Genomic DNA, 27,029 nt, shown 5'->3' on the forward strand with positions numbered 1-27,029 from the left:
TAGACAGAGCTTCTGGTTCCATTCTAAGGCAGATGCAAATGATCACATCTCCTCACAAAGACCAGTGACCCCACAGGGATGGCGTGTCCCCGGGAGCATGACCCCTTTGGCACTCTGCAGACCTGAAGACCCTCCACGAGCCTTTATCTGCGAGAACCAGTCACCAACTCTGCCACCCTTCTAGTCTACTACATGTAGCATGAGCTCAAGATCAATTAGCGGAATTTTAAAGAACTGTTTATACTCTGAAGGAGTGATCCCAAAAATACCCCTCTGGTTTCCAAAGACAAAACCATCTCGCTCCTTGAGAGACAGCATGCAGTGATGAGGCCTGAGGCTCTGTGAGCAGACCAACCTGAGCTCTGGTTCTAGAGGAAACCACTGTGACCCTCCGGACCTGACCTTCGTCTATAGAGAAGCAGAGTGGAGGGAGGAGAATCTCTCACTGAATTGTCATGCGGCTTGAATGACGTAATGGGGGGAAGCGCCAAGCATAAAGACTGGCGCCCAGCAAGCACTCGGCTGGTGCCGGTTCCCTATTTCTGCCCAGAGCAAAGGCCATGGCCTACACACAAGGTGAGTAGCTCTCAGACCTGAAGGTCTCAGTACCAAGGCCTTGGGGCCCTCCTTGTCTCCTTGTCCCTCCCACACCAACTCTTGGACCCCCTCCTCACCTTCCCAGCCCCAAACTGCTACTAAATTGATGAAGCTAAAAGGGTTTGATCATGTCGGTATATTTATATGTAAATACAAAACTGTATCGGTGTAAGATATTGAATATGAACATTTACAATTATTTTCTGAATCGGACTCAGTCCATTGACATTAAATACAAAATGAAAAGATTGTAAAAATAAGAACATATACATTCAAAGAGCTTATTACAGTATAAAATTACTGAGGTCTGATCAGCTGCCAACCTCATCTACAATGGGGGAAGGTTTCTGGGTTCCTGGGATTCTCTTGGGAATGTAGAGTGCTGGGGGCTGTTGATTCCATCCCTGGCACATCAGGCTGGGTAGGTTGGGAGCAGAAAGGGACAGGTTGAGTGAAGAGGCGGGAAACAGTAATTGCAGGGGACTGCCTCACCCAGATAGGAGTTAAGCATGTTACTGACACAGAACTTGAGCTCCAGAGTCTGGAAGGCGAGAAGGCAGAGCGAGGTGGGCAACTGAGTGGACAGGGCTAAGTGCTAAAAGGAAAGAAACCTTCTAGAAAAGAAAAATGGCCCTCCAGCTCATTCTCCCAGGGAAGGATTCTCATAGTAGCTTTCTCTCCCTCATACCTGGGCTCCTTCTCTTTCCTTCTAAGACATTGTACCGATTGCTTTTGACTCTAGTTTCTCAGTTAGTTCATCTCTACCCCCAGGCTCCAATCCCCAAGGGATAGGGAGAGGGTCAGGAATCACAGTGGAGGTCTGTTCCCCAAATCAGCAAAGTAAACAGAGAAATCATTAAACAAGGGCAATCCATGCTGAATAACCCAGTGTCACCACAAACCAGTATTCTTGGCTCCAACAGGCAGCATCCCAGAGAGAGAGAAGTCATTACGGAAGGATGAGGGCCCGTGGCAGGAGCACAGAGAGTGGATGTGTGTCCTCTTCCACCACTCTGCGGTCTAACCACCGGAGACATGATCCCCAACCTCCGCTAACCCATGATAAACAGGAAGGTCCATGAAGCAAGGAGTCCTGAACTGCAACACGGAGCCAGCCCCAGGAACTTCTACAAAGGAGTAACTCTGTGTATATGTATTTATAGAATACAACCATATTATCACATACAGTATATATTATATACACACGTACATATGGACCCATACACGTAAGTGCACATACACACACGCACGCACATAGAATGACAGAAAAGACTGGAATACACACCCTAGGTATAAACGTGCTTGGCACTCGGGACAGTCTCTAGAATATGGAACTTGGTCAAGCTTTCTGGGAAGGAAGGTGGATGCTCACCCAGCCTCCCCATGAAATCCTGGCAAAGGACAGGAATGGGAAAGAGACCTCCAGAAGGAGAACGGCACTGGGAAAGGGGGAGGGAGGTTCCTTCCCCACCTACCTGGGGGCCCTGGCAAAAACCGACAGCCACAATTTGGTTTTCATAAGGCACAGTTCAATAGCAGGCGCTAGGAATGAAGAACACATTGCTGCTGGCCCTTTCTAGTGACAACTTCACCACCTCTGTCAGCGCAGGGAAAGGCTGCCTCGTGCGCACCAGGGGACACGAGGGCGAGGCTGGCCCATGGCTTCAGCATAACTGGTGGCAACCTACAGGCTCAGCGGTGTCCGCGGTAGTTAAGGAAGGCCGGCTGGCAGGTGGGAGGCCCGTGGGCCAGTCACTGACCCTCTGTGGCCAGGAGGCTGTGGCTGGGGGACACCATGCCCTCCCTCTCTGCGAACTCCAGGATCGCCTTATAGCAGAAGTAGTACTGCTCGGGGGTCTGGATGCTGAAGGCCCTCTGGGTCCGCATGCGGGATACTGTCTGGAACACATCAAGGGTGCCGAGCTCCTCCAGCTGGGCCAGGCAGATGTCCAGTGAGCAGAAGGTGCCTGAAGGGAGGAAGGCAGTGGTCAGGCCCGCTCGACCTCTCCTCTCCCCCTCCCCTCCCCCTCCCTCTACCAAATAACCCAGGCAGGACTGGAGGAGAGGGCCTCAGGCCCACAGGGACTGGAGGAGGAGGCACAGCGAGTGCTGGAGGCCAGAGAAACGGGCCAGCTTCTTGTCTCAGGAGGTAGATGAAGATAACAAGAAGCGCAGTGCGAAGGTGACAGTCCCAGACAGACAGAATGACAGCACTCCCACAGCTGGGCCCTAATTTTCAGAGACTCTACAACTTTTCCGCAGAGACCTAACAAGCCTACTCTGCCCGACCTTCTCCCAGAGGGACCTCTGACTAGACAGGCCAGCAGCCCTGCGATGCCCATCCCGAGGCAGGAGCTGCTGAGGGGCTCCAGGACGGGGAGCACAGCACAGGCTGGGGTCTCCCAGGGCGGGGCTGGGAAGGCAGCAACACTCAGGTGACGGCGACGGGGTCAGAGGCTGAGGGCAGATAGGATGGACAAAGCGTCAACCCCCAGAGGACTGCACATCCTGGCCAGCACAAGGACCACTAGGGACACCAAAAGGACGTTAAGAAAGATGGCAATCCACCACCAATGGCCCCATTGTGTCAGTGCGGCCCTCACTGCGTCCGGGGCTCTGGGGCTGCAGCAGGCGCCTCACCTGTCCTGCCGATGCCCGCACTGCAGTGGACCACAATGGGCGGCTCAGGACCCTGCCCCTTGGAGCGCGCGCCCACGCTGCTGACCGCCAGCCTCTGCTGGCTCCTGACCGCTCGCAGGAAGTCAATGAGGGAAGCTGCTGAAGAGGGGACACCGTAATCTGGCCAGCTCAGGAACTGAAAGTGGGTCACCTGGCGTTTCTGCCGCTCCTTGGTTAGAAAACAACAAAAGTTACGGAGGTCACTTCTGACTGCCCTGACCACCTTCGGCTTTTCTAGGTCTCCACCCGGGGATCCCTACTGCCAAGGTTCCCGCCTATTCCCCTCAACTTCCTCCACCACTGCTTCTCCACGAACCCAGAGTAAAGTTTCAATGTCTGCACAGGGCAGAATTCCTATTTGTAGTCCCAGGATTCTTCTCAGTTTTATTCCCAGGAATGCCACTGTTGTGTTGAAACAATATGGCTATATTGGCTCTGAGATGAATATGCTGATCCTGTTCCCAGAAAACTGGAAGTAACTTACAAGCTCCCTGGAATCCTGCCTATTCCTTTTGGAAATTTTCTTTACAGTAAAGGTTCTCCCTTAGCTTGAAAAAAGTGAGAAAATAGAAACCTGGATTTACCTCTGTGTTATGAATTTCTAGCGTTGTTTTCTTATAATGGTTCATGTTCTCCACGCCTAGATTGGTCACTGTGAGGAAGCCAAATCGGATCCGAGAGTCTTTTTCTAAAGGCCAGTACTGGCCACACTTCCTCCTGCCGCCCTCCTCAAAGCTGAAGACACACAGAGCAAGGTAAGCCTTCTGTCCTTCTCCCCACGGCACTACCCCTGCCCTCCTGGGACCTGCCGGATCCTAAAGCAGCAGGGTCATCTCTGCACTGCTTCTAACTTATACCCTTGCTTCTAGGAAGGGAAGGAAGGAAGCTTCACTCTAAACAGATGTAACAACACCTGAAGTTTCTGCATCTACTCATTTAGCAGACATTTACTGAGCGCCTGCTCTGTCATTTGGCCCCTCTCCTGACACCTCTTGTACTAGTTATCATGTGTCTGGGACAAATACTGGGGGGACAAAGGCAGTAGAGAAAATGTGGGGGCCAGATTGCACTCTGCCTTGTAGCTCAGCCACGGTTCCTTCTCTGCCCCAGTAAGGGCCCCTGGGTGGTAGAGGGCTAGGACAGGCACAGCCCTGGGATGCCAGCAGAAGGTTTGTGGAAAGGCCTGAAGTCCACCTCACTACTCTTCAGTCACTTCAAAATATTCCAAGGTGGGACTTCTTCCATGATGTCTTCTCCAAATCACAGGTGGCTGTAACAGTGCCGTGTGAGAGGAAACTGGGCCAATTCCTTTGTTTCCCTCATTGGAAACAGGTGACAAGTGTCGTAATGACAGTGGTGATGCTAATGAGACAGTAATTCCTGAAGTTTTGGCAGATATGTAGACTAAAATTTCAAGAACATTCTTTTTATCAAGAGCTTCCTACCTAAACAAACAGAAAATGGTCAAAAGTAGCAAGAAAGGGAGAGGAGAGGGGAACTGGTAATTCAGAAGCCAGAAAGACAGATGCCCTTTGGCAGTACGGCCCAGATTAAAAGTGAATTACCCCACGTTTCCTCATACTGCCTTTAGTAGACAAGGCCAGGACCTCAGAGTGGGCTGTCACCAGCACAGGGTCACCAGAGCCACAGACCAAAGCTTCAACAAGTTAGATCTCTCAGTCTCCACCGCTCTGGCTGTGCTACCTTGGGGTCAGCCAAGAAAAAGCTAAGACATCTCAAATTGTTTGCCACGGCTTTCCTAATCCTCACGGTTTCTAGGAGCTAAACTTCTCTTTTGAATCACTCATGTTTGGGGACAGGGTAGAGGCAGAGGGCAGTGGGAAGAAAAGGGATGAACTCACCGAGTGGTCATGACAATCACCAAGACTTTTTGCTCCCATACCATGAACCAGAAATCACGATAGGTGTTCTCCAGAGGGCCTAGGACGCAAAGGAGACAGGTACATGACCCCGAAAGCACTTCTTCCTGCTTAGGCAGTTCGGTCTGGCTGCCAACTACTAACTCCAGAGCACAGGTGCTGGCTGGCTCTGTGCTCGTCTCGCTACATCCCTCCTGTTCAGAGAGGCCCCTTAGAACACCAGTACCAGTGTCATGTGGAGTGTTAGAAATGCACATCTGCATGTTAACAAGATCCCCAGGTGAAACTAGGTAGGTTACAGTTTGAGAAGCACTGTCACATACCCTCTCAGAGCCTTATCGTGGGGGCTGCCACTATCACATCCAATCTGACAGTGGCCGCTGGATACTGGCCGCGTGTCTCCTCTGCCTGCTCCCCTCCCCTCCTGGCCTTACAATCGCCAGTCCCCTTCTGTGTCCCATCCTCTCCTCAGACCCAACATGTTGGCAATTCAGTCTCCCCTTTCAAACTAGCTTTCTCTCTCCACTTCCCCATCTCTGTACCAGCATTCTTCAATCACTCAATCTTAAGAAGTTGGGAGTCAACTCTGACTTATCCATTTTCTTTGTCTCCCAGAAGCAATTGCCAAGTCCTAGTGATTTTTTGCCTTTGAATTGTTTTCGGTTCTTATCCTTTTGCCCCCAGCATCTCCCTGCCCAATTTCACTGCCATGAGGACCACGTCTTCTTTCATCTGAGTTGCTGTACTACCATCTTGGTTCACTCTTCTGAACAGGGCTCTCTCTTCCAGTCTATTCTGGATACCCCTGCCAGTTTAATCTTTCTGAAAAATGGCTTCACCACAATATACAGACACCATGGTCACTTCTGCCTCTACTCCTTTGCTCAAGCTGTCTCTCTCAACTCCAAGGCTGTTCACTTTCTACCCGTTTTCAAGTGCTGCCTCTTCTTGGAAGCTTTCTGACCACCACACTCCTCTCAGATCCTGACAGCACAGCTGGATCAAAACAGTGTCACCATTTAATATATGTGGTCCTACATCAGTCTTTTTCCTTTATGAGCATTAATCCTGTCTCAGCAAACATGGTGCTGAGGGCAAGGGCCACGGCATCAAGTTCTCCTTTGGTGGCAGAACTCGCAGGGGCTGGGCACTCAGCAGCAACTTCGAAGACACCTACAGGCCAACCGGTCCCTTGCAATCAAGGGAGTAACAACTCAGGATAATTCCTGTACTTCTTCAGGGCGTTTTCCTCCTCTGGTTTCAGGGAAGCAGGGAAGGAACAGGGTTGATTTCGTCCTGGAAGTTTGCTGGTTTCGCTACCATTTTTGCTAAAGCCTTTTCAGCAAGCAGTAACATGTTATGATATTAGAATTTCTTCTTTGCAAAAGTGGACACTGCCAAAGGCATGTGAGATCGTGGAAACAAGCTCAACATCAAACAAAAGAGGATTAAATTATGGCACATCCCTAATTTAAACAATTCATAAGGCGATGTTGTAAGAGCTTTATTTTTTCTATGGAAAGGTAATTCATAAGATACTATCAAATGAAAAAAGATAACATATAGAAAGAGCCAATTTTGTTAGATATTATATTTTATATGTCTGTATCTATTTAATGCATAAAAAAAGGTTTACAAGGAGATGCTGCAAAATGTTAACATTATCTCTGGATTTTAGGGTTATGAGAGATTTTCATCCTTATTTTCTAAATGTTCTGTGATGGACAAGCAGCACCACAGTAAGATACTAAGAACAGCCTTTCCCTCTCTCTGACCCCAGCCTCATCATTCCGCACCACAGCAGCTCTCCCCCACTTTACTTTCCACATTCAAACCACAGACACACTGGTGTTGTCTGTCAGAGCACTGACAGCCCAGACACCACTCACTCAGGCTGGGCACAGGGGCCGTGATGTCCTCAGTCATGACAGAGAGATCAGGAAGAGCAAGCTGCGCTCTCAGATAAGACTCTTTTAACAGTAGACTTTTCTGAAGAAATAAAGTCACGAATTTGTGCTGACATGTGTAAAACAATCCAGTGACGGCCTGCTACGACTTTAGAACCAAATGGACACGTGTTCCAACCCTGGCTCTGCCACTTCCTCGCTGTGATACAAGGTCACCTAAGCTGCTTAGGCTTCACAACTAATAAACCTTCCCTGCAGAGTCTAAAATAATTAGCTGGAGATTAGGTACCTGATACATAATAGACACTCGCAATGGATGACTGGTATTACTAGTGGAAACGTCATTATGACTGAGAGTTAGAAGACCACATAGAGCCAAGAAGGCGGGCCAGGCAAACCAGACAGCCTTCTCCACACCCCAGGACCCCTATCTTCTGGTGCTAACAGAGTACCGACGCCTTCTCACGGTGATCAGTGTTTGACTCAAGAAACCGTCCGTCCCATACTCTGTAGGAGTCCCTTCTCCTGGACAGGGCCTGCAGAACCAGCCTAAAGGACCCAATTCCCGAATAACTAGAAACGCTCAGCAACACCCCTTCCTTCTAGACCTAGAGAGAAGAGCATCTCGAGGCCTCTAATGCCGATCCTCACCCTCCGTAAGCCCAACTATGCCGAGGCATCCTCCCCAACAAAGCCCTGACTCTTAGGCACATCACACGATATCCGACAGCTGCCAAAGAGCTTTCCTGATAATTCTCTTGTTTCTTCTTAGGGTCTTGAAAGGACTCCTTTTGGAGGGAGTGGTCCCTCCTAGGGCAAAAAATAAACCTGTGACCATAAGACCAATTAACAATGTACCAAGAATCCCAAGGCCCTTTTCCCTTTTCTTCTCCCTCAACTTTTATTTGGAAAAATCTGAAACCTACCTAAAACGGAAAGAATAGTACAGTACACTCATACATTCTTTAGCGCAAAAGCTATCATTTTGTCACATTTGTGTTTCTCTCTACAGTCGTCCCCCCTAATCCATGGGGATATGTTCCAAGACCCCCAGTAGATGCTTGAAATCATGGATAGTACTGAACCCTATTATACTTTTTTCCCTATACATATATACCCATGATAAAGTTTAATTTATAAAGTAGGCACAGGAAGAGATGACAACAATAACTAATAATAAAATAGAATAATTATAACAATATACTGTAATAAAAGTTATGTGACTGTGGTCTCTCTCGCCTTCTCAAAATATCTTACTGTCCTGTACTCATCCTTTTCTTGTGATGATGTGAGATGATACAGTGCCCACGGTGATGAGAGAAGTGAGGTGAGTGACCTTGGCACTGAGACAGCTTAGGCTAGGCTACTGTAAGGGTTACTTGAACTCAAGCACTGCGATATTGCTAGAGTCCATCTGATCACTGCGACAGCTACAAAGTGAGTAACAGGCAGATATCATATACAGTGTGGATACAGTGGACAAAGCGTTGATTCACATCCCAGGCGGGATAGAGCAGGACAGCACGAGATTTCATCATGCTACTCAGAACAGCATGCAATTTAAAACTTATAAATTCCTTATTTTTGGAATTTTCCATTTAATATTCTCAGACTACGGGTGACTGTGGGTAACTAAAACTGCAGAAAGCAAAACCATAGATAAGGGGGGACTACTCTTTACACACACACACAAGTTTCTTTCTTACTAAACTACCTAAAAGTGAGTTTCAGACCTGATGACATTTCAGTCCTAAATACTCAAACATATTTAGAAGAACAAGGGTGTTCTACAGAATCACACCATTATCACTAATTAAATACTGATACAATATTATCTAATACATAGTCTCCAATTGTCTAATAGTTTGTCCTCAACGGTTTTTTCCTCCAAACTGAGGTTCCAATTATGGATCGCACAGTACCTTTGGTTTATCATGTCTCTTTAGTCTCCTTTAATCTAGAACAGTTCCCTGACTTTTTTTGTTTTTCAGTGTATTAACTTTGAAGAGTCTAAACCAGTTTTCTTCATGTACGTCCCAGAATCTGGATTTATCTGGGTTTTTTTCTCATGATTAGATTCAGACTTAAAAACTGGCAATATACCGTATAGGTTATGCGGTCCAGTTCTCACTGCATCACAAAAGGAGACACATAATATCTGTCTGTCCATTGCTGGTGACACTAAGCTTTATCAGTGGGTCAGGAAGTGTCCCCATGAGAGCTTGTGCTGGCCACGTTCTGCAGGGGGGAAGGGCCTTAAGCCCACAAGGAGGCCTTTTGTGTCCTCCTATGTTGTGATTTCTACCCACTCTCTTAGAAGGCAACCTGGTATTCTCCTTGAGGTAGCAGAGGCCAGGTCAGGAGGAGTGCTGGGCCCACAGAGAATTTACAGAAACTCCATCTGAAATGCTCCTTGATCCCAGGTCTTCACTGTCAGACCGCGTACAGACTATCCATATCAGCAGACTGCGGGTGTGTTCTATGATGGTCCAGCTACGAGCAAAAACCTCTTAGGACAGCAACACCCATTCATAGATTACACTCCATTTCTGGGAAGTCCCACTGCCACTCCAGACCTCCTATTGGCCGTAAAGAGGATGTCACTGACCAATGAGGCCTGATGTCCCATTCCTTGGGGTGGGCAATATTAAGACACAGCCCAAAACCTTGTACTAGTGTTGTGTGATTCAATCTCCAGTTTCTTTCTAGGCAGTGAGTTCCTAGGCAAATCTGATACAGAAACTCTACACCTCTGATCTGCCTTCCTCAATAACCCCCAATCTTTATGAAGGGCCAGGATCTAGTGGCCACAAAATTACCTCAAGTAACCACTTCCTTTAAAAATTATGCTATCATCTGGTGCAAGGAATCACAGGTAGATGACTGAAAACCAACTTGTAAAGGGCAGACTAACTTACCTTGTGTACCAATGTAAGCATTCTTCTGCTTGTAGCCATCCATGAAACTGGCATTGATGTAATCTGTCTAATGATAAAAAGGAAATATTATTGCACCATTTGGGTATGATGTACTAGTAGGTAAATAAAACCCAAGAGGTGGATATTCTCTTCTTGTCGGGGAAAAAAAAATGAGAAGTGAAAGGGACAATTCAAAAACCTCACTTCCACAAATGTTGATGGAACAACTGGATATCCACATGCGGGTGGGGGGCGGGGGGATCAAGGGGACCCCTTCTTCACACCATACACAAAAATTAACGCAAAATGGTTCACAAACTTCATGTAAGAGCTAAAACTAGGGCGGCCAGATGGCTCAGCTGGTTAGAGCGCGAGCTCTCGACAACAAGGTGGCCGGTTCAATTCCCGCATGCGATGGTGGGCTGCACCCCCTGCAACTAGATTGAAAACGGCCACTGGACTTGGAGCTGAGCTGCGCCCTCCACAACTAGATTGAAGGACAACAACTTGGAGCTGATGGGCCCTGGAGAAACACACTGTTCCCCAATATTCCCCAATAAAACAATTAAAAAAAAAGAGCTAAAACTATGAAACTCTTAGAAGAATGTACATGATTAAATATTTTTGACACCAGGTCAGGCAAAGCCTTCTTAGACATGATGCTAAAGCACAAGCAACAAAACAAAAAATATAAATTAACTACATTAAAATGGAAAACTTTGTGCATTAAAGGATACCATCAAGAGAAAAACAGTGCACATATTGGATAAGACACCTGTATCTAGAATGTATAAAGAACTTACACAACTCAATACTAAAAAGACAAACCAATCTTAAAATGGGCAAAATAGCCATTTCTCCAAAGAAGATGTACAAATGGCCAACAAGCACACGAAAACATGCTCAACGACATTAACCGTCAGAGAAATGCAAAGCAGAACCACAGTGAGACACCAATACCTAGACACCCATTGGGATGGCTCTGGGTAAGAGACAGATAACAGTGTTGGCCTGGCCCCTCATTCACTGCTAGTAGCAGTGTAAACGGTGCAGTCACTTTGGAAAACAGTCTAGAAGTTCCTCAAAATGTTAAACAGTTAACATATGACTCAGCAATTCCACTTCCGGAACTGAACACATATATGCACAGAAAAACCTACACACAAATATTCACAGTAACATTATTCATAATAGCCAAAAAATGGAAACAACAACCCAAATGGTATTCAATTGATGAATGGATAAAATATGGGTGTGTGTGTGTGTGTGTGTGTGTGTGTGTATCCATACGATGGAATATTACTGAGCAATAAGAAGGTGTGAAGCACTGACACACGCTACAACATGGATGATCCTTGAAAACATGCTAAATGAACAAAGCCAGACACAAAAGGCCACATATTGTATGATTCCATGTGTATGAAATGTCCAGAACAGGCAAATCTATAGAAACCGAAAGTAGGTGGGTTGGGGGAAATGGGGGAGTAACTGCCAAGGTTATGGAGTTTCTTTTTCAGGTGATAAAAATGTTCTAAAGTTTACTGGTGATGGTTGCAACCCTGCGAATGCATTAAAAAACCACTGAACTATACACTTTAAATGGGTAAACTGTATGGTATGTGAATTATATCTCAATAAAGCTGTTATTTACAAAAGAGGGAGTGCATTAAGACTTGCAATATTACAGCTCAGAACCAAAAAGGAGACAAGCCAAGCAACCTGAGCAGGACATCTCGTCATGGTGCCACACACAAAAGTCGAAGTGTGACTAGAGAAGGAAGAAAGCTACACCTCATATCTGGGACCATCAACACCGTGAGCCACACACCCAAGCTCCATTACTACCTGAATATCCAAATGAAACGATGACTAACAGCTTTATAATCCCAGCAGCAAATCTGGTGAACAATTCACTAATAAACCTGAATCCTCCATTTACTGTGGGATAAAGCCTCTGCCAAGGTTTGTAGTAATGAGAGGGATTATAACTCGAGTGGCGCTCCTCAGGTTAATTCCAGGATGACTAGAATAGTCTCCTGGTACAATGGGATTCACTCATTCCTTCACAAATAATTCACTGAATGTCTGGTATGTACTAGCACTGTTGTAAGGGTTGGAGACAAAGCAGTCAACAAGACAGAAAAACACAGACAGCTCCGACTCCTCTACTCATTCACAACATATACGTGCACTATGACGATCTCAATAATACCACGTTTCCCCGAAAATAAGACCTAGCCGGACAATCAGCTCTAACGCGTCTTTTAGAGCAAAAATTAATACATAAGACCCGGTCTTATTTACTATAATACAAGACCGAGTCTTATATTAATTTTTGCTCTAAAAGACGCGTTACAGCTGATTGTCCGGCTAGGTCTTATTTTCGGGCAAACACGGTACTGATGAATCTGCCCTCCGCCAGCCAGGTTCTTAGCTACTGCTCCTGCGAGAAAGGCCTCCGTAAGAGTCCTGGACAGGACTAGGAATTCAGTGGATGTGCTTGAGGGTCAGTGGAAACATGAAGGTCAAAAGAGCATGAAACCAGGATCCTAGGATCCTGACCCATGTACCATATACAAGGCAATGATTTTCCAAAAAATTACCCCCCAGAAAAAAGAGACGGGATATAATAAGTCCCTCTAATGTGTGTCATGTTCAAGTTAAGAGCACCATTTAAATTCCTTTACTTTGAACAGCAACCTCAATCAATACTGTTTTTTGATGCATATAGAGCTCACCAGACAGAATTGGTATATCAGACAGAAAAGGAAAAAAGTGTAACAGCTATTTAGTCACTGACCTCAAAATTCTAAGTGTTGGATGTTGCTATAAACAAGTTATATATTAAGAAGGACTTTAAAAAGGAATAAGTGGGGGCGGCCGGATGGCTCAGTTGGTTAGAGCACAAACTCTTAAGAACCGGGTTGCCGGTTCGATTCCCACATGGGCCAGTGAGCTGCGCTCTCCGCAACTATACTGAAAACAATGAAGCTGCTGCTGAGCTTTTGGAGAGGCAGCTGCATGGCTCAGATGGTTAGAACGCAAGCTCTCAACAACAAGGTTGCCGGTTCAATTCCCTCATGAGATGGTGGGCTGCAACTAAAGATTGAAAACAGCGACGGGACTTGGAGCTGAGCTGCATCCTCCACAACTAGATTGAAGGACAACAACTGGAGCTGACAGGCCCTGGAGAAACACACTGTTCCCCAATATTCCCCAATTAAAAAAAAAAAAAATTTTTTTAAAAAAGGAAATAAAAACGATGTGCTCTAGAAATCTGTTAAATTGACTCAAAAAGTAGATCAAACGAGGACAAAAACACTACTGTTAAATGTCTGAATAACATTTTCACTAAATATCTATATAATATATGTAATTTTAAATATGTATAGATATGAGCAACTTAATATATTAAAAATAATAAAATCATTTGACCATTTCATCTCGATTCCTAGATATTTATGCATACTATACATTACTTGTCCAACATTTTTTTCAGGTCTTCCAAAACAGAAGAGATGCCTTGTACTGATGCATATAACCTTACCAATACAGTGAACGATATGTTATGATTTTACAACTAAGAAGTAAAAGGAGAAATAATTGAACATTTACCGAGCACCTACCATACACCAGACCTTGTGCTGTCAGTATTCACATAATGCATTTCATTTAATTTCCACTTAGTACTGTGAGATGGGCATATTAGAGACTTGCCTGTGGTGATAGACTAGTATGTAGCAAAATTAAAACGCAAACTTCTCTCTCTGGCTTAGAATCCATGTTCTTTCTATTATACTACTAGTAAGCTTCACTTTGTAAGAGACTTAAATTTCCCTCAGTGCTCCTGAAAAGACAGCATTTATGTGTCTACCTGAGTCTGGCCACTGCGTTTTGTCAGTTTCACTCTAGTTTGGTCCAGGCAGGGTACATCCCCATAGCGGTTCTTCTCTAGGTTTCCTGGAGACCTGAAGAAAATAAAACAAACAAGCTAAAATAAAGAAAAAAGTAGAAGCAGTGTGTGTGTGTGTGTGTGTGTGCGCGCGTGCGCTACATCTGGCAGTGCAAAGTGGGTGTCAGTTACTATTGGGGATGGGTACATAGAGCTTTTCATTGTCTAATCTATATAATTCTACATCGTTTAACATTTTACTAAGTATGTATTACTATGGAAATAAAGATATTTCCATTCAAAAGAGCAAAAGGAAGTACAGCATCAAAAACATCTAGCTGCAAATAAAATTTTCTACTACTTATTTCCCAAAAGACGTGTAAAATAAATCTATTAAGTTCCAGTTTAACACGGCAGGCTGACAAAACAGTTGACAACACTCCATCCAGCAGTCTCATTAAAATTAGCAAAGGAACTAATCAGTCCAAATCCAAAAAGTGACAGCAGAAACATAAGTGGACAAAGAGATTTAAACCCATTTTGTCAAAGAGAAAACTAATGAAAGGATTTTGGCTGTCAGGGCCAACTGCAGAAAGCTAGGACCCACAGAGGTATCTAGAGAGAGACACAATGACTCACCCTCAGAATTCCCACACCCTGGAAGGCAGGTGGAGGTACAGGGCTAAAAACAGAGGAAGAAATGAAAAGCTGAAAGACATACAGTGAGCATTCCCTGCCTCATTCTCCCTGCCCTGTCCTGTCTCACATTCATATCCAGGCTTGGACCCTACCACGCAAGAGAGTGAGTGGAGAATTCCTCTCTGGAGAAAGTGAATAGTCCGACATAAAAGAATTCTGTGATTTGGAGAACACCAACAACAAGCTAGTTGATCATTTTAATTTGAAGCTCACCCATGCTAACAGCACTTCCAAGCAGCTTTCAAGAACCCCACTCCTAAGTATAAACTAACAGCCAAGGATCTCCAGATAATTAAGGAAAGCCTGTAACAAAAAAAGACCAATTCAAATACACTGCGGGTGAATGGGGGGCGGGAAGCACAAGAGTCAGTAAGAGAAAATGAGTTCTAAATGGCTGTAATTAAGAACTGCAGAGAGAAAAAGATACTGCACACATGAAATGAGAGTAGGAAGCTATGAAAAAGGAACAGAGACAGAAACCTCTTGGAAATTAAAAATGATATCCAAAATAAGAATTTTAATAGAAAAGATGAGAGAGTTGAGGAAATTTCCCGGAATATAAAACAGAAAGTCTAAGTGATGAAAAAATTAAGAAAATAAGAGAATCATTCTAGACAGTGGTCAGCAAACTTCAGTCTGGCTCCGTGTGTTTCTGAGGCACTGCCAAACCCGTAGCTTAGCACTGTCTCGGGGGCTTCCACACTATCACGGAAGAGTTGAGTATTTGCAAGAGAGACGGTAAAGGCCCACATGCCTAAAGTGTCTACTATTTTGCCCTTTAAGAAAACGTCTGTCAGCACCAGCCCGGTGGCGCAGGTGGTTGGAGTGCCGTGCTCCTAACGCCCATGTCACTGGTCCCATTCCCACATGGGCCAGGGAGCTGCGCCCTCTACAGCTAAGATTGTGAACGATGGCTCTCCCTGGAGCTGGGCTGCCGTGAGCAGCCGGAGGTTGGCGTGAGCTGCCGTGGACTACTGTGTGCCGCCATGAGTGGCCGGCAGCCAGTGTGAGTGGCCAAGCAGCCATCGTGACCTACCGTGGGCTGCTGTGTGCTGCCGTGGGCTACCTACCGTGTGCTGCCATGAGTGGTGGGTGGCCAGTGTGAATAGCTGGCAGCCGGCAGGAGCTGCCGTGAGCTGCCAACCAATTGACTACCTCAGCCGGGGGGAGCGCAAGGCTCGTAATACATAATACCGCACGGGCCAGGGAACTGTGTCCTACACAACTAGACTGAGACACTACTGCTTGAACAGGAGCGGGAGGGGGAGGTGGAAGAAGGGGGGAAGATAAATAAATAAATAAATTATTATTAATAATAATAAAACAAAAAGTCTGTCAATCCTTGCTCTAGATCCAAACAGACTGACAATACTGTCCAGAGAGAAAGAATTGACATAATATAAGAAAAGAAAAAAACAAAAGTAAAAAAAAAAAAAAAAAAGTCCTAGAACTGAATAAGCCTTCAGAGTAAAAGAAATTTAACAGGAAGATAAAGAGGTTATCTAAAAATATTCAAAGAAGAAAAAAACATCATTTACAAAGACTTAAGAAGGAATAAGAATAGCATCAAACTAGTAGTATTGCTAGCAACATTGAAAGACATTGCTTTAAAAATTCTGAGGTAAAATTTTTTCCAACCTAGAATTCTATCTTCTGACAAAATAGAATATAAATAAAGAAAAAACTTGGTGGACACAGGAAACAAGCACTGATAAAGGAAAGTGGGGAGGGGAAATTGCAGGATGAAAGCTAAAGAACCAGTCTCAACAACCACCACCACAGCTAAGATCGGAGAAAAAATCCAAAATGTGCTGGAAGTGAGGTCTCCAGGGGAAAAACTAAAATCAGCTAAGTATCTGATATATTTAACTACTTGGGAAATAATGATAGCGTAAAATAAATTTGACCGAGCATAAAAAAGAAATAAGGACAGGTACACACAAAAGCAAATTTTTAAAAATTAGGTCACTAACTCAAGAACAAAAAATGGAATTGGTAAAATTTAATATATTTGAACCTTTCATAGAAGCCCACTTAGCTCTGCAGTAAAAAAATTTACAGGCATAATAATGTAAACACTGTGACTACTGACTTACTAAAAAATTGTGACATAACTATATTAGAAAAACAGTCAAAAGGGAACTGGAGACAGAGTGTAAGAGCTAAATACTTACCTACCATAAAAATCAATGTAAGCATTATATGCATTTTATTTAGACTAACGGAAGAAATACCAGAAGAAACAGCTACCAGAGTCAAAAATGGATGACTAGGAGAGTGGAACTGAGGTTAAGGCAGGAGATTGCTGTTTATTTTGTCATTGCTTTTTTTCTCTGATAGTATTTAGTTTTGAAAAATATTATTTGCATCTATATTAATTAAAAGCAAAAAAAAAAGATTACAAAGACCACCGATATAAAATAATACTCCATATTTGTTCATTGGTACAAATGTATATGTAACAGTATAAACAAAATGGACTGGAAAGAAACATGCCAGATTCATACTAAGGGCTCCCTCTGGGAGTGAGAACTTACGGTGAGGAATAGAAGGCATTTCAACTTTATAATAAGTTCACTCTGTCATATAATAAAAACAGACAAAGCAAATATGACAAAACATTAAGCATCGTCAGTATCAGTTCTGGTGATGGGAACATAGTTGTCTGTCATGTTATACTGCGTACTTTTCCACATTGTAAAACTTCCCTCTTCCCACACAAATAAGCCCAGCTAACATTTTACAAAGTTCGAAAGACAATTCAATGCAGGGAGGATACTCTTCAACAAATGGTTAGAGCAATTATATATCCATATGCAAACAAAAAAAACCCAAAACCTCAACCTAAACCTTCTACATTATACGAAAATTAATGGATCTCAGACTTAAATGGTAAAACATAAAACTATAAAACTTTTAGAAAAAAAAACAGGAGAAAATCTTTGAATCTAAGACTAGGCAAAGTATTTTTAGACTTGATGCCAAGAGCATGATCCATAAAGGGAAAAACTGAGTAAAAGAAAAAACTGAGTAAAAGGACTTTGTAAAATAAAAGCTTTTGCTTTGCAAGGGACCCTTTTAAGAGGATGAAAGGAAAAGCTATACACTGGAAGAAAATATTCACAAAACATGTCCAACAAAAAATCAACATCTAAAATACATAAAGAACTCTCAATTGTTTTCTAAAAATCTAAATAGAAAATCGGCAAAAGACATGAAGACACTTTATGAAGAGGATAATACAAATGGCAAATAAGCACGTGAAAAGATGCTCAACATCGTTACTATTAGTGACATGTAAATTAAAACCACAATGGGATCTCATTACACACCTATCAGAACAACTAAAATAAAAAACTGTTGGGACCAGCCGATGGCTCAGGTGGTTGGAGCGCCGTGCTCCTAACACCGAGGTCGCCAGTTCAATTCCCACATGGGCCAGTGAACTGCGCCTTCTATAGCTAAGATTGTGAACAATGGCTCTCCCTGGATCTGGGCTGCCGTGAATAGCCGGAGGTTGGTGTGAACTGCCGTGGGCTGCCGAGTGCTGCCATGAGTGGCCGGCAGCCATCGTGAGCGGCCGGCAAGCTGCCATGAGGTGTTGTGAGCAGATGACCGACGACCTAATGACCGGCGACCAAATGCCTCAGCCAGGGAAGCGCAAGGCTCATGATACCAGCATGGGCCAGGGAGCTGTGTCCTACACAACTAGACTGAGAAACAACGGCTTAAACTGGGGGGGGGGGGCAGGGGGGGCTGGAAAACGGGAAAAAACAAAAACAAAAAACTGTGACAACATCGAATGCTGGTGAGCGTGCGAAGAGAAGAAGCAGTCCTTCATAGCTTGCTGGCAAGTAGGAAGAATGGCAAAACACTCTGGAGAACAGCTGGGCACTTTCTCCTAAAACTAAACATACAGTTACCATAGGACCCAGCATCTACCCCAAAGAAATGGAAACATTTACACAAAACCTAGACACAAACATTCATAGCAGCTTTACTTGTAATAGCCAGAAACTGGAAACACAGGACGTCCTTCAGCAGGTGAATGGTTAAACAAAAACATATGTACATTACTCAGCAATAAAAAGGAACTAATATTGACAGCTTAGGTGAATCTCCAGTGAATTATACTGAGTGAGAAGAGGGAAGCAATCCCGAAAGGTACATATAGTGCAATTCCATTTATACACTACCATCCTTGAAATGACAAAGTTACAGTAACGGAGGGGTTGGATGGAGGTATGTGGTAATGGAACTCTTCTGTATCTTTTTCTTGTAAGTGACACACAATCCTAAGTGTATGATAAAAACTGCATAGAACTAAACACACAAACACACACACACACACACACAGTGGGGAAATCTGGGTAAGATTGGTGAATTTGTATCAATGTCAAGATCTGGTTGTGATATTTTGCTATACTTTTGGAAGATGTTACCATGGGAAAACTGTGGGGAGGGCACATGGGATCTCTCTGTATTACTTCTTACTACTAACTGCATGTGACTCTATAATTATCTCATACTACAAAGTTTTTAAAAAATATTTTATGGTGCCGGCCCGGTGGCTCAGGCGGTTGGAGCTCCATGCTCCTAACTCCGAAGGCTGCCGGTTAGATTCCCACATGGGCCAGTGGGCTCTCAACCACAAGGTTGCCAGTTCAATTCCTCAAATCCCGTAAGGGATGGTGGGCTCTGACCCCTGCAACTAAGATTGAACAGGGCACCTTGAGCTGAGCTGCCTCCTGGATGGCTCAGTTGGTTGGAGCGCGTCCTCTCAACCACAAGGTTGCCGGTTCGACTCCCGCAAGGGATGGTGGGCTGTGCCCCCTGCAACTAGCAACGGCAACTGGACCTGGAGCTGAGCTACACTCTCCACAACTAAGACTGGAAGGACAATAACCTGAAGCTGAACGGCACCCTCCACAACTAAGATTGAAAGGACAACAACTTGACTTGGAAAAAAAGGCCTGGAAGTACACACTGTTCCCCAATAAAGTCCTGTTCCCCTTCCCCAATAAAATCTTTAAAAAAAAAAAGAAAAATATTTTATACGACAACAGTGATGGACCTAGAGGGTATTATACTAAGTGAATTAAGTCAGACAGAAAGACAAATACCATATGATCTCACTTATATATGGAATCTAAGGAAGAAAATAAACGAACGAACAAAACCGAAACAGACTCATAGATACAGAGAACAAACTGATGGTTGCCAGATGGGAGAGGGACTGGAGGGATGGCTAATAAAGGTGAAGGGATTGAGAAGTATAAACTGGCAGTTACAAAATAGTCACGGGGATGTGAAGTACAGTTTAGGGAATATAATCAATAATATTGTAATAACTATGTACGGTGTCAGATGGGTGCTGGACTTATCAGAGGGATCACTGCATAAATTATATAAATGTCTAACCACTGTGCTGTACACCTGAAACTGATATAAAATAATACTGAATGTCAACTGTAAATGAAAAAATAATAAATAAAAATAATTTTTTAAATATTTTTTTTAAATGGTGTAGCGGGAAGCAAAAAGGGGACATCTCTTGGTCCATGGGCACCCCGGACAACAGTGAGTACTATTCTGCCATCTACTTCATAAGCTAGAATTCCAAGGGAGACTTGGTTCCCTATGAGTAGTTCTACAGGAACTTGATGTAAGACAGACGTCTGGAGCTGATCAGGATTCTGGGTTCTAGCTCCTGAAGTGGGGGGCTCCTTCATTCAATAAAGAGGCAGGATTAGGAAGTCTTTCCACAGGACTGGGATGTGTTCTCTAATTATAACTTGATAGCTGGTTTGGGTGACACCTAGAGGACAATCCAAACCTACTTTTTTAATGGGGGAGTGGGGGGCCATGGTAGAAATGACATCACAAGGACCCCACTGCGGAAGCACCCAGAGCAAGTCAGGAATCCTCAGGACCAGTGTGCATGCTCTTGGAGCAGCCCACAGCTCCTCCCTGCTCCATAATACTTCCTTGATTCAAAACTACAGGAATCAGGGGCCGGCCCGGTGGCTCAGCTCCTAACTCTGAAGGCAGCCAGTTCGATTCCCACATGGGCCAGTGGGCTCTCAACCACAAGGTTGCCAGTTCGATTCCTCGAGTCCCGCAAGGGATGGTGGACAGCGCCCCCTGCAACTAAGATTGAACATGGCACCTTGAGCTGAGCTGCTGCTGAGCTCCCGGATGGCTCAGTTGGTTGGAGTGCGTCCTCTCAACCACAAGGTTGCTGGTTCAACTTCCACAAGGGATGGTGGGTAGCGCCCCCTGCAACTAGCAACGGCAACTGGACCTGGAGCTAAGCTGCACCCTCCACAACTAAGACTGAAAGGACAACTTGACTTGGAAAAACAAACAAACAAACACACAAAAAACTACAGGGATCATATATATATGGTGATGCAAGGAGAACTGACTCTGGGTGGAGAACACACAATGTGATATATAGATGCTGTATTACAAAATTGTACACCTGAAACCTGTGTAACTTTACTAACCATTGTCACCCCAACAAACTTTAATTAAAAAAAAGAAGAACTACAGGGAAAAAACTGCCTGGGGAAAATACTGGATGCATACAGGGGTCTTAAGCTGGCAGGGAAGAAACAGGGCTGTGTGGGAGAAAAGAATACTCTCCCACTTGGTACACGACCTGCTATCTTTTTCTTCTCTTACTTTCCTTTGCATTCCTGATCCTACTGACTTTTTTCTCCATTGCTTCTCTCCTACTTCCCTAAACTGTTTCCTACTTAACTCATTATTTCCGTCATTCCTTTTGCTAAGAGGTTCTCTCCGTACATCTTCTTTGCAGCACACTAACTGGATGGGAATTACAGGAGGTACTCACAGAATCATGGATTCCTCCAACATTTAAGCTAAAGAAGGTGGATATCAGAGCTAACATCACAGGAAAACTGAGGTGCAGAGGAAGAAAATAACTTGTGAAAGTCAGAGGGGATTTTTGGCTAAGCTGGAACTTGAGCCTTGGACCTACTGGGATAGTTTCCCTAACTTTCAACAAACAGAGCTCAACTTGGAGAGAAGAAATTGCTGCTGCTGCCAATGAAAACATGGTAATAGAAATGAGAGCAGCAGTAAAAGAAATGATCTATGCTCTACTGCCAACAATAGTTATCAGGGATCTGAGAGCCAGTTATGAACTATAACGAGGTGGCTCTGTGGTACGATTTGGGGTGAAGGAAGATCCCATGCGGCAGAATTTTTTTTTTTTTTTTTTTTTTTTAAGATTTTATTGGGCAAGGGGAACAGGACTTTATTGGGGAACAGTGTGTACTTCCAGGACTTTTTCCCAAGTCAAGTTGTTGTCCTTTCAATCTTAGTTGTGGAGGGCGCATCTCAGCTCAGGTCCAGTTGCTGTTGCTAGCTGCAGGGGGCGCAGCCCACCATCCCTTGCGGGAGTCGAACCGGCAACCTTGTGGTTGAGAGGACGTGCTCCAACCAACTGACCCATCCGGGAGCTCAGCGGCAGCGCAGCTCAAGGTGCGGTGTTCAATTTTAGTTGCAGGGGGCGCTGCCCACCACCCCTTGTGGGACTCAAGGAATTGAACTGGCAGCCTTGTGGTTGAGAGCCCACTGGCCCATGTGGGAATCGAACCGGCAGCCTTCGGAGTTAGGAGCACGGAGCTCTAACTGCCTGAGCCACCGGACCGGCCCGCGGCAGAATTCTTAAGAGGCAATTCTTCTCTTTTACTGTGAATTAGTTTGAATGCACTAGCACCTCCCCCAGAAAGTAATGTTATACTCTAAATGCCCTGGACAGAAGCTGCCCAAATGAAAGGACCAGAGACCACACTGAGGACAAGAATGGAGGGCCTACATTGCTTTTTTTCCTAAAAACACTTTCATTTCAGGAAAATATAAAAAAAATGTGTCCATTATTATTACAGCGTTCCTCTTTTGGTACCAAAGACTGTCAGAAATTTCAGAGACCAGGACGACGACAAGCATGAAAGCAGGAGGACAGAAAGCATCCCCTAACTGAGTGGAGCTCCCTACCTGGAAGAGTCTGCTAAGGAAGTGAGGTGTGGCAGGAGCTGCTGCCAGAGCGCCCACCAGGTGTCTTAAGGACCAACACCTTTCCCACTTACATGGAACAGTGGAAAGTGCCAACAGGGTTCTCGCGACGGATGTCCTCATACTCCTCATATATACCCCGCTTTTGCCTGGTGTTAACATACTCCATCAGCTCTTGGATGGTCATGGCGTGGGGACCTGGGACATGCACCGAGTCCCAGTCTAAGGCAGGAGGGAGGGAGGACAGGATGATCTCATCGAAGGGATCCGGGTGGCCATTCATCTGGGGTAGGAACTGGAAATTCCAAGTGGCGAGGTCAATTTTCACGTACCCACCCAGGTTTTCTGGAAGGCACTCCCTGGGCAGGTGCTGGGTGACCTCTGATGTCTTTAGTATCTGAATCTGGAAGGCCAGAAAGAACCATATGAGTATGTGGGGTGGGGTGGGGTTGGGGGGAGACAGTGAAGAGAAAGAACAAATGTGCTTATATTAGGTTTGGAGAACGGGATGAGATTTATTTGAAATACTTGACATACTTCTAAAAGTAGAGTGCACTTCATCTGCCTGGAACTGGTGTCCTATGAATCTCCCAGACAGAGAGGTCTGACTGCCGAGAATGTCTATCAGATTCCTCCTGGAACGGGGCCCTGTTATGTACCTTCTGAAAGGAAGGCACGGAGAACTAAGGCTTTACACTATGAATGAGGCTCCCAGTGCCGTCTGATGCAGGCCCCCATCTTCTGACCACCAATCTGCACAGGCAGTGGTTGTTTTTGTCAGCTCTGCCTGTTGCTTGTGTTTTACTCACAGCTGGGTATGGATGTTCTCCAAGATAGGCTTCTAGGAAATAAGATAAGACCAGTCACCCCGAGTCAGGGTAGGCCAGTAAAACTGACACAGAAGTCATCATCTCCCTATCGTATCTCTGCTCCCTGCTGGGACACGGCCGTACTGGACCCAAGTAGCCTAGTCGGTTGTCCTTGGAATCTGTGTGGGATGAGGGTCCGGGCCTCCCTTGCTGTTGCCTCTCCTGGAATGCCCCTTCCTGTCCTCGGCGTCTTCAGGACAGTTTACAGCTCCTGACGCCTGTCTGCCGAGGCAGTGCTCTCCTCCCAGCTCTGTAGAGCCACAGTCCTCCTTATCTGCATCCGGGTCCCCCTATCAGGACAGAGAGCTCCCCAGGCTAAGGACTGGCCCACTGCACGTTTCATTCCCAGGGCCCAGAGTCTGGACTATAACGATGCTCACTATATTCTGAGTGTATATACACATTCATACTTGTATACACGAGTGCAAGAACTTGCCTAAGGAGACCTCGCACAGAGTTGTCTCAGGAAAGATCCCCCCTACTCTCCTACTCTGGGTCCCTAAGTATTAATAATTCCACAGAATAAAATATCTTCAGTTTCCCCTCTCCAACCCCAGTCCCGTCAGCTATAAAGATCTGCACTGTTATTATTCATAGAACCTCAGAACCCTGTACTACCAAAATCTCTGATATTTCACAACTTTATTATCTTATCCAATTGTGCCAATGTTTCACATGCCATTTCTTTCAAGGGTGAGAAATGAGAGTGAAGCCATAATCTCTCAGTCCTGGAACACCCAGGCGATGATAACAGAATCAAGCCAATTTTAGACAACACTTTTGAATTTAAGAAGAAACTCGCTGTTTTAAAAGAAAATGTCAGGAATGTAAGCAGAAAGAGACAGAGTGAGAGGCTCTCCTCTGCCACCCTGGTGGTCAAAGGGACTGAATGGTATTTCCTGTTGAACAAATTCAAATACCAGCCCAACCAATGCAATTATATTGGGCACCGTTGACTATGAAAGGCCTGGACGGCACTCAACTCAATTCTGGAAGTAGGAGCTACCCCTGAGTCCCCACGGGACTTCAGTCCTATCTTTCTGTAAAGTGCCGTGGAAGAGGGGTGCCCGACATACACTACGCCCAGTTCCTAACTTCAGGAACGTATAGTCTGGGGGACAGGCAGCATGTACTTAGCTGAGAGAAGAAAAGCAGAGAACACAACTGAATATACTAACAGAAGCAGAAAGTGTCCTAGCAGACAAGACAGGAGGATTTTTTGGAAGGTAGAGAATTAATTAGCAGGTTTAGGCAATGTGGGAATCTGCCCACCTCCAAATGAAATAAAGCCAGCCTGCCTTACCCTCTCCCGGACTTTGTCTTTCAGCAAGAGGCTGACGATGGAGTAGGGCACGCGGAACCACACGGGCGCTCCCACGATCAGCACTTTCTTCAGACGAGCTGGAAACGCTCCCTGTGAGAACACAGAGGATGGTGTCAAGGGAACCGTTAGGGCACCGCAAGAGCCCTAGGAGAACCTCCGCCTGCTCAAGGCCAAAGTTTAGGTGTCGGCTCTTCTCCCCATTCTTACCCAGCAGGGGGAGTCTACAGCCTAATTCAGATTTCACTTGAGCAGCAAGAGAAGAAGTGGTTTAAAGCTGATTTACCTTTAAAAATAATGATGTCATATTGTTATCAGCATAAGCTTTATGGATCAAAAACTACTCCGACTTTTCTAACCAGTATACATGTGTGCCTCCTTAAGTTCTGCTTATTAAAACTTTAAGGAAAAATTAGATCATGAATAAACTGAATATGAAAGAAATATTTCTCTCATAATCTTTCTTTTGTTCTGGTACCTGTGTACTTATAATCATTTATTTTTTACCCACCTCTTCCTCTATTTATGTATTCATTTAGTTAATCAATAAATATGACCTAGTGGGCATAAGGGCAAAGGAAGTGTAACAGAAGAAAAGGAGATGTCCTTAGCTGCACAAAGCATATGAATGAAAAATTATGACTTCCTCATCTACAGCTCTGGGCCTCATTTAGTTTCTCAATATTCCAGCCCTTCTCATAGGAAGAGATACCATGTAATACTGGCAATCTAACCGGGTAGAAATTATCCCCCCAAGGAATCAAACAAAAAAAAGAGGAAACTAACTAAATATCTTGTACCACTTTCTCCGTATTCTTTCTCAAAAGACTAAGTCTCAATGTGACATGTCAGCTCTACTAATTTGGGAGACTGCACACATTCTCTATAGTTAATATGCAGCATTCAGAACAAAGTTCTCCAAAAGCCTCTTCACTGCAATCTGAGAAATTACCTTATATCTCTTCCCTCAAAGACAACAATTTATTTCAAGGCCTAACTATAAATAGCCAATGCTCCTTTAACTGCCAGATCAACTGCTAGATCAAAAACCAGTCTCAAGGGGCTGGCCCGGTGGCTCAGGCGGTTGGAGCTCCATGCTCCTAACTCCGAAGGCTGCCAGTTCGATTCCCACATGGGCCAGTGGGCTCTCAACCATAAGTGTTGCCAGTTCAATTCCTCGAGTTCCGCAAGGGATGGATGGTGGGCAGTGCCCCCTGCAACTAATATTGAAGATGGCACCTTGAGCTGAGCTGCCGCTGAGCTCCCGGATGGCTCAGTTGGTTGGAGCACATCCTCTCAACCACAAGGTTGCCAGTTTCGATTCCCGCAAGGGATGGTGGGCTGTGCCCTCTGCAACTAGTAACAGCAACTGGACCTGGAGCTGAGTTGCACCCTCCACAACTAAGACTGAAAGGACAACAACTTGACTTGGAAAAAAACACACACAAAAAAGGCCTGGAAGTAAACACTGTTCCCCAATAAAGTCCTGTTCCCCTTCCCCAATAAAATCTTTAAAAAACAACAAACCAATCTCAAGAAACACCTATACTTCCACAAAATGTTAAAGAGAAAGTAGAAACCATTCCCTCTGCTTCCTTAGAGCAGAGTTACAGACTCAGACCTCGTCTAGTTAAATGACTGTATGGCACCCAAATATACTGCTGATGGAACAGTATATTAGTAACACCTTGTAGAAGGCACCTGGCGTTATACATCCTTAAGAATGTGTGTGTCCTTTGATCAAGTAATTCCACAGTTGAAACTCTATTCTAAGGAAATAATGAGAACCACAAAAACTAATAAATATAAATGTTTACTGACTTTTTTTTTTTGATAGTTAAAATAATACTTTAAAACTGGAAACAGGGCCGGCCCGGTGGCTTGGGCAGTTGGACCTCCATGCTCCTAGCGCGGGGGCTGACGGTTGGATTCCCACATTGGCCAGTGAGCTCTCAACCACAAGGTTGCCGGTTCGATTCCTCAACTCCCGCAAGGGATGGTGGGCAGTGCCCCCTTCAGCTAGCAACAGCAGCTGGATCTGGAGCTGAGCTGTGCCCTCCATGGCTAGGATTGAAAGGACAACAGCTTGACTTGAAAGGGGCCCTGGAAGTACACACTGTTCCCCAGTAAAGTCCTGTTCCCCTTCCCCACTCCCCAAAAAAAAATCTAAACAAAAAACTGGGAAGGATATATAAGTCTGAAAATGGGTAGCAATTAACAA

At 44.8% G+C, this 27,029-nt stretch overlaps 1 protein-coding gene across 1 annotated transcript in view; it reads right to left on the reverse strand.

Moving 5' to 3' along the window:
- Positions 1-715: 715 nt before the first annotated feature.
- Positions 716-27,029, reverse strand: part of PTPN9 (protein tyrosine phosphatase non-receptor type 9) — a 71,017-nt gene continuing 44,703 nt past the window's right edge. Inside the window, exons 6-13 of the mRNA XM_033108683.1 lie at positions 24,791-24,901; positions 22,693-23,021; positions 13,856-13,949; positions 9,982-10,048; positions 5,139-5,217; positions 3,861-4,011; positions 3,238-3,445; positions 716-2,564 (exon numbers count right to left, since the gene is read on the reverse strand). Coding sequence (XP_032964574.1) covers positions 2,350-2,564; positions 3,238-3,445; positions 3,861-4,011; positions 5,139-5,217; positions 9,982-10,048; positions 13,856-13,949; positions 22,693-23,021; positions 24,791-24,901 — 1,254 coding nt within the window. The 3' untranslated portion in view covers positions 716-2,349. The remainder of the gene's footprint in view (positions 2,565-3,237; positions 3,446-3,860; positions 4,012-5,138; positions 5,218-9,981; positions 10,049-13,855; positions 13,950-22,692; positions 23,022-24,790; positions 24,902-27,029) is intronic.

The sequence above is a fragment of the Rhinolophus ferrumequinum genome, chromosome 6 (assembly GCF_004115265.2).
Source record: "Rhinolophus ferrumequinum isolate MPI-CBG mRhiFer1 chromosome 6, mRhiFer1_v1.p, whole genome shotgun sequence".
Lineage (NCBI taxonomy): Eukaryota > Metazoa > Chordata > Mammalia > Chiroptera > Rhinolophidae > Rhinolophus > Rhinolophus ferrumequinum.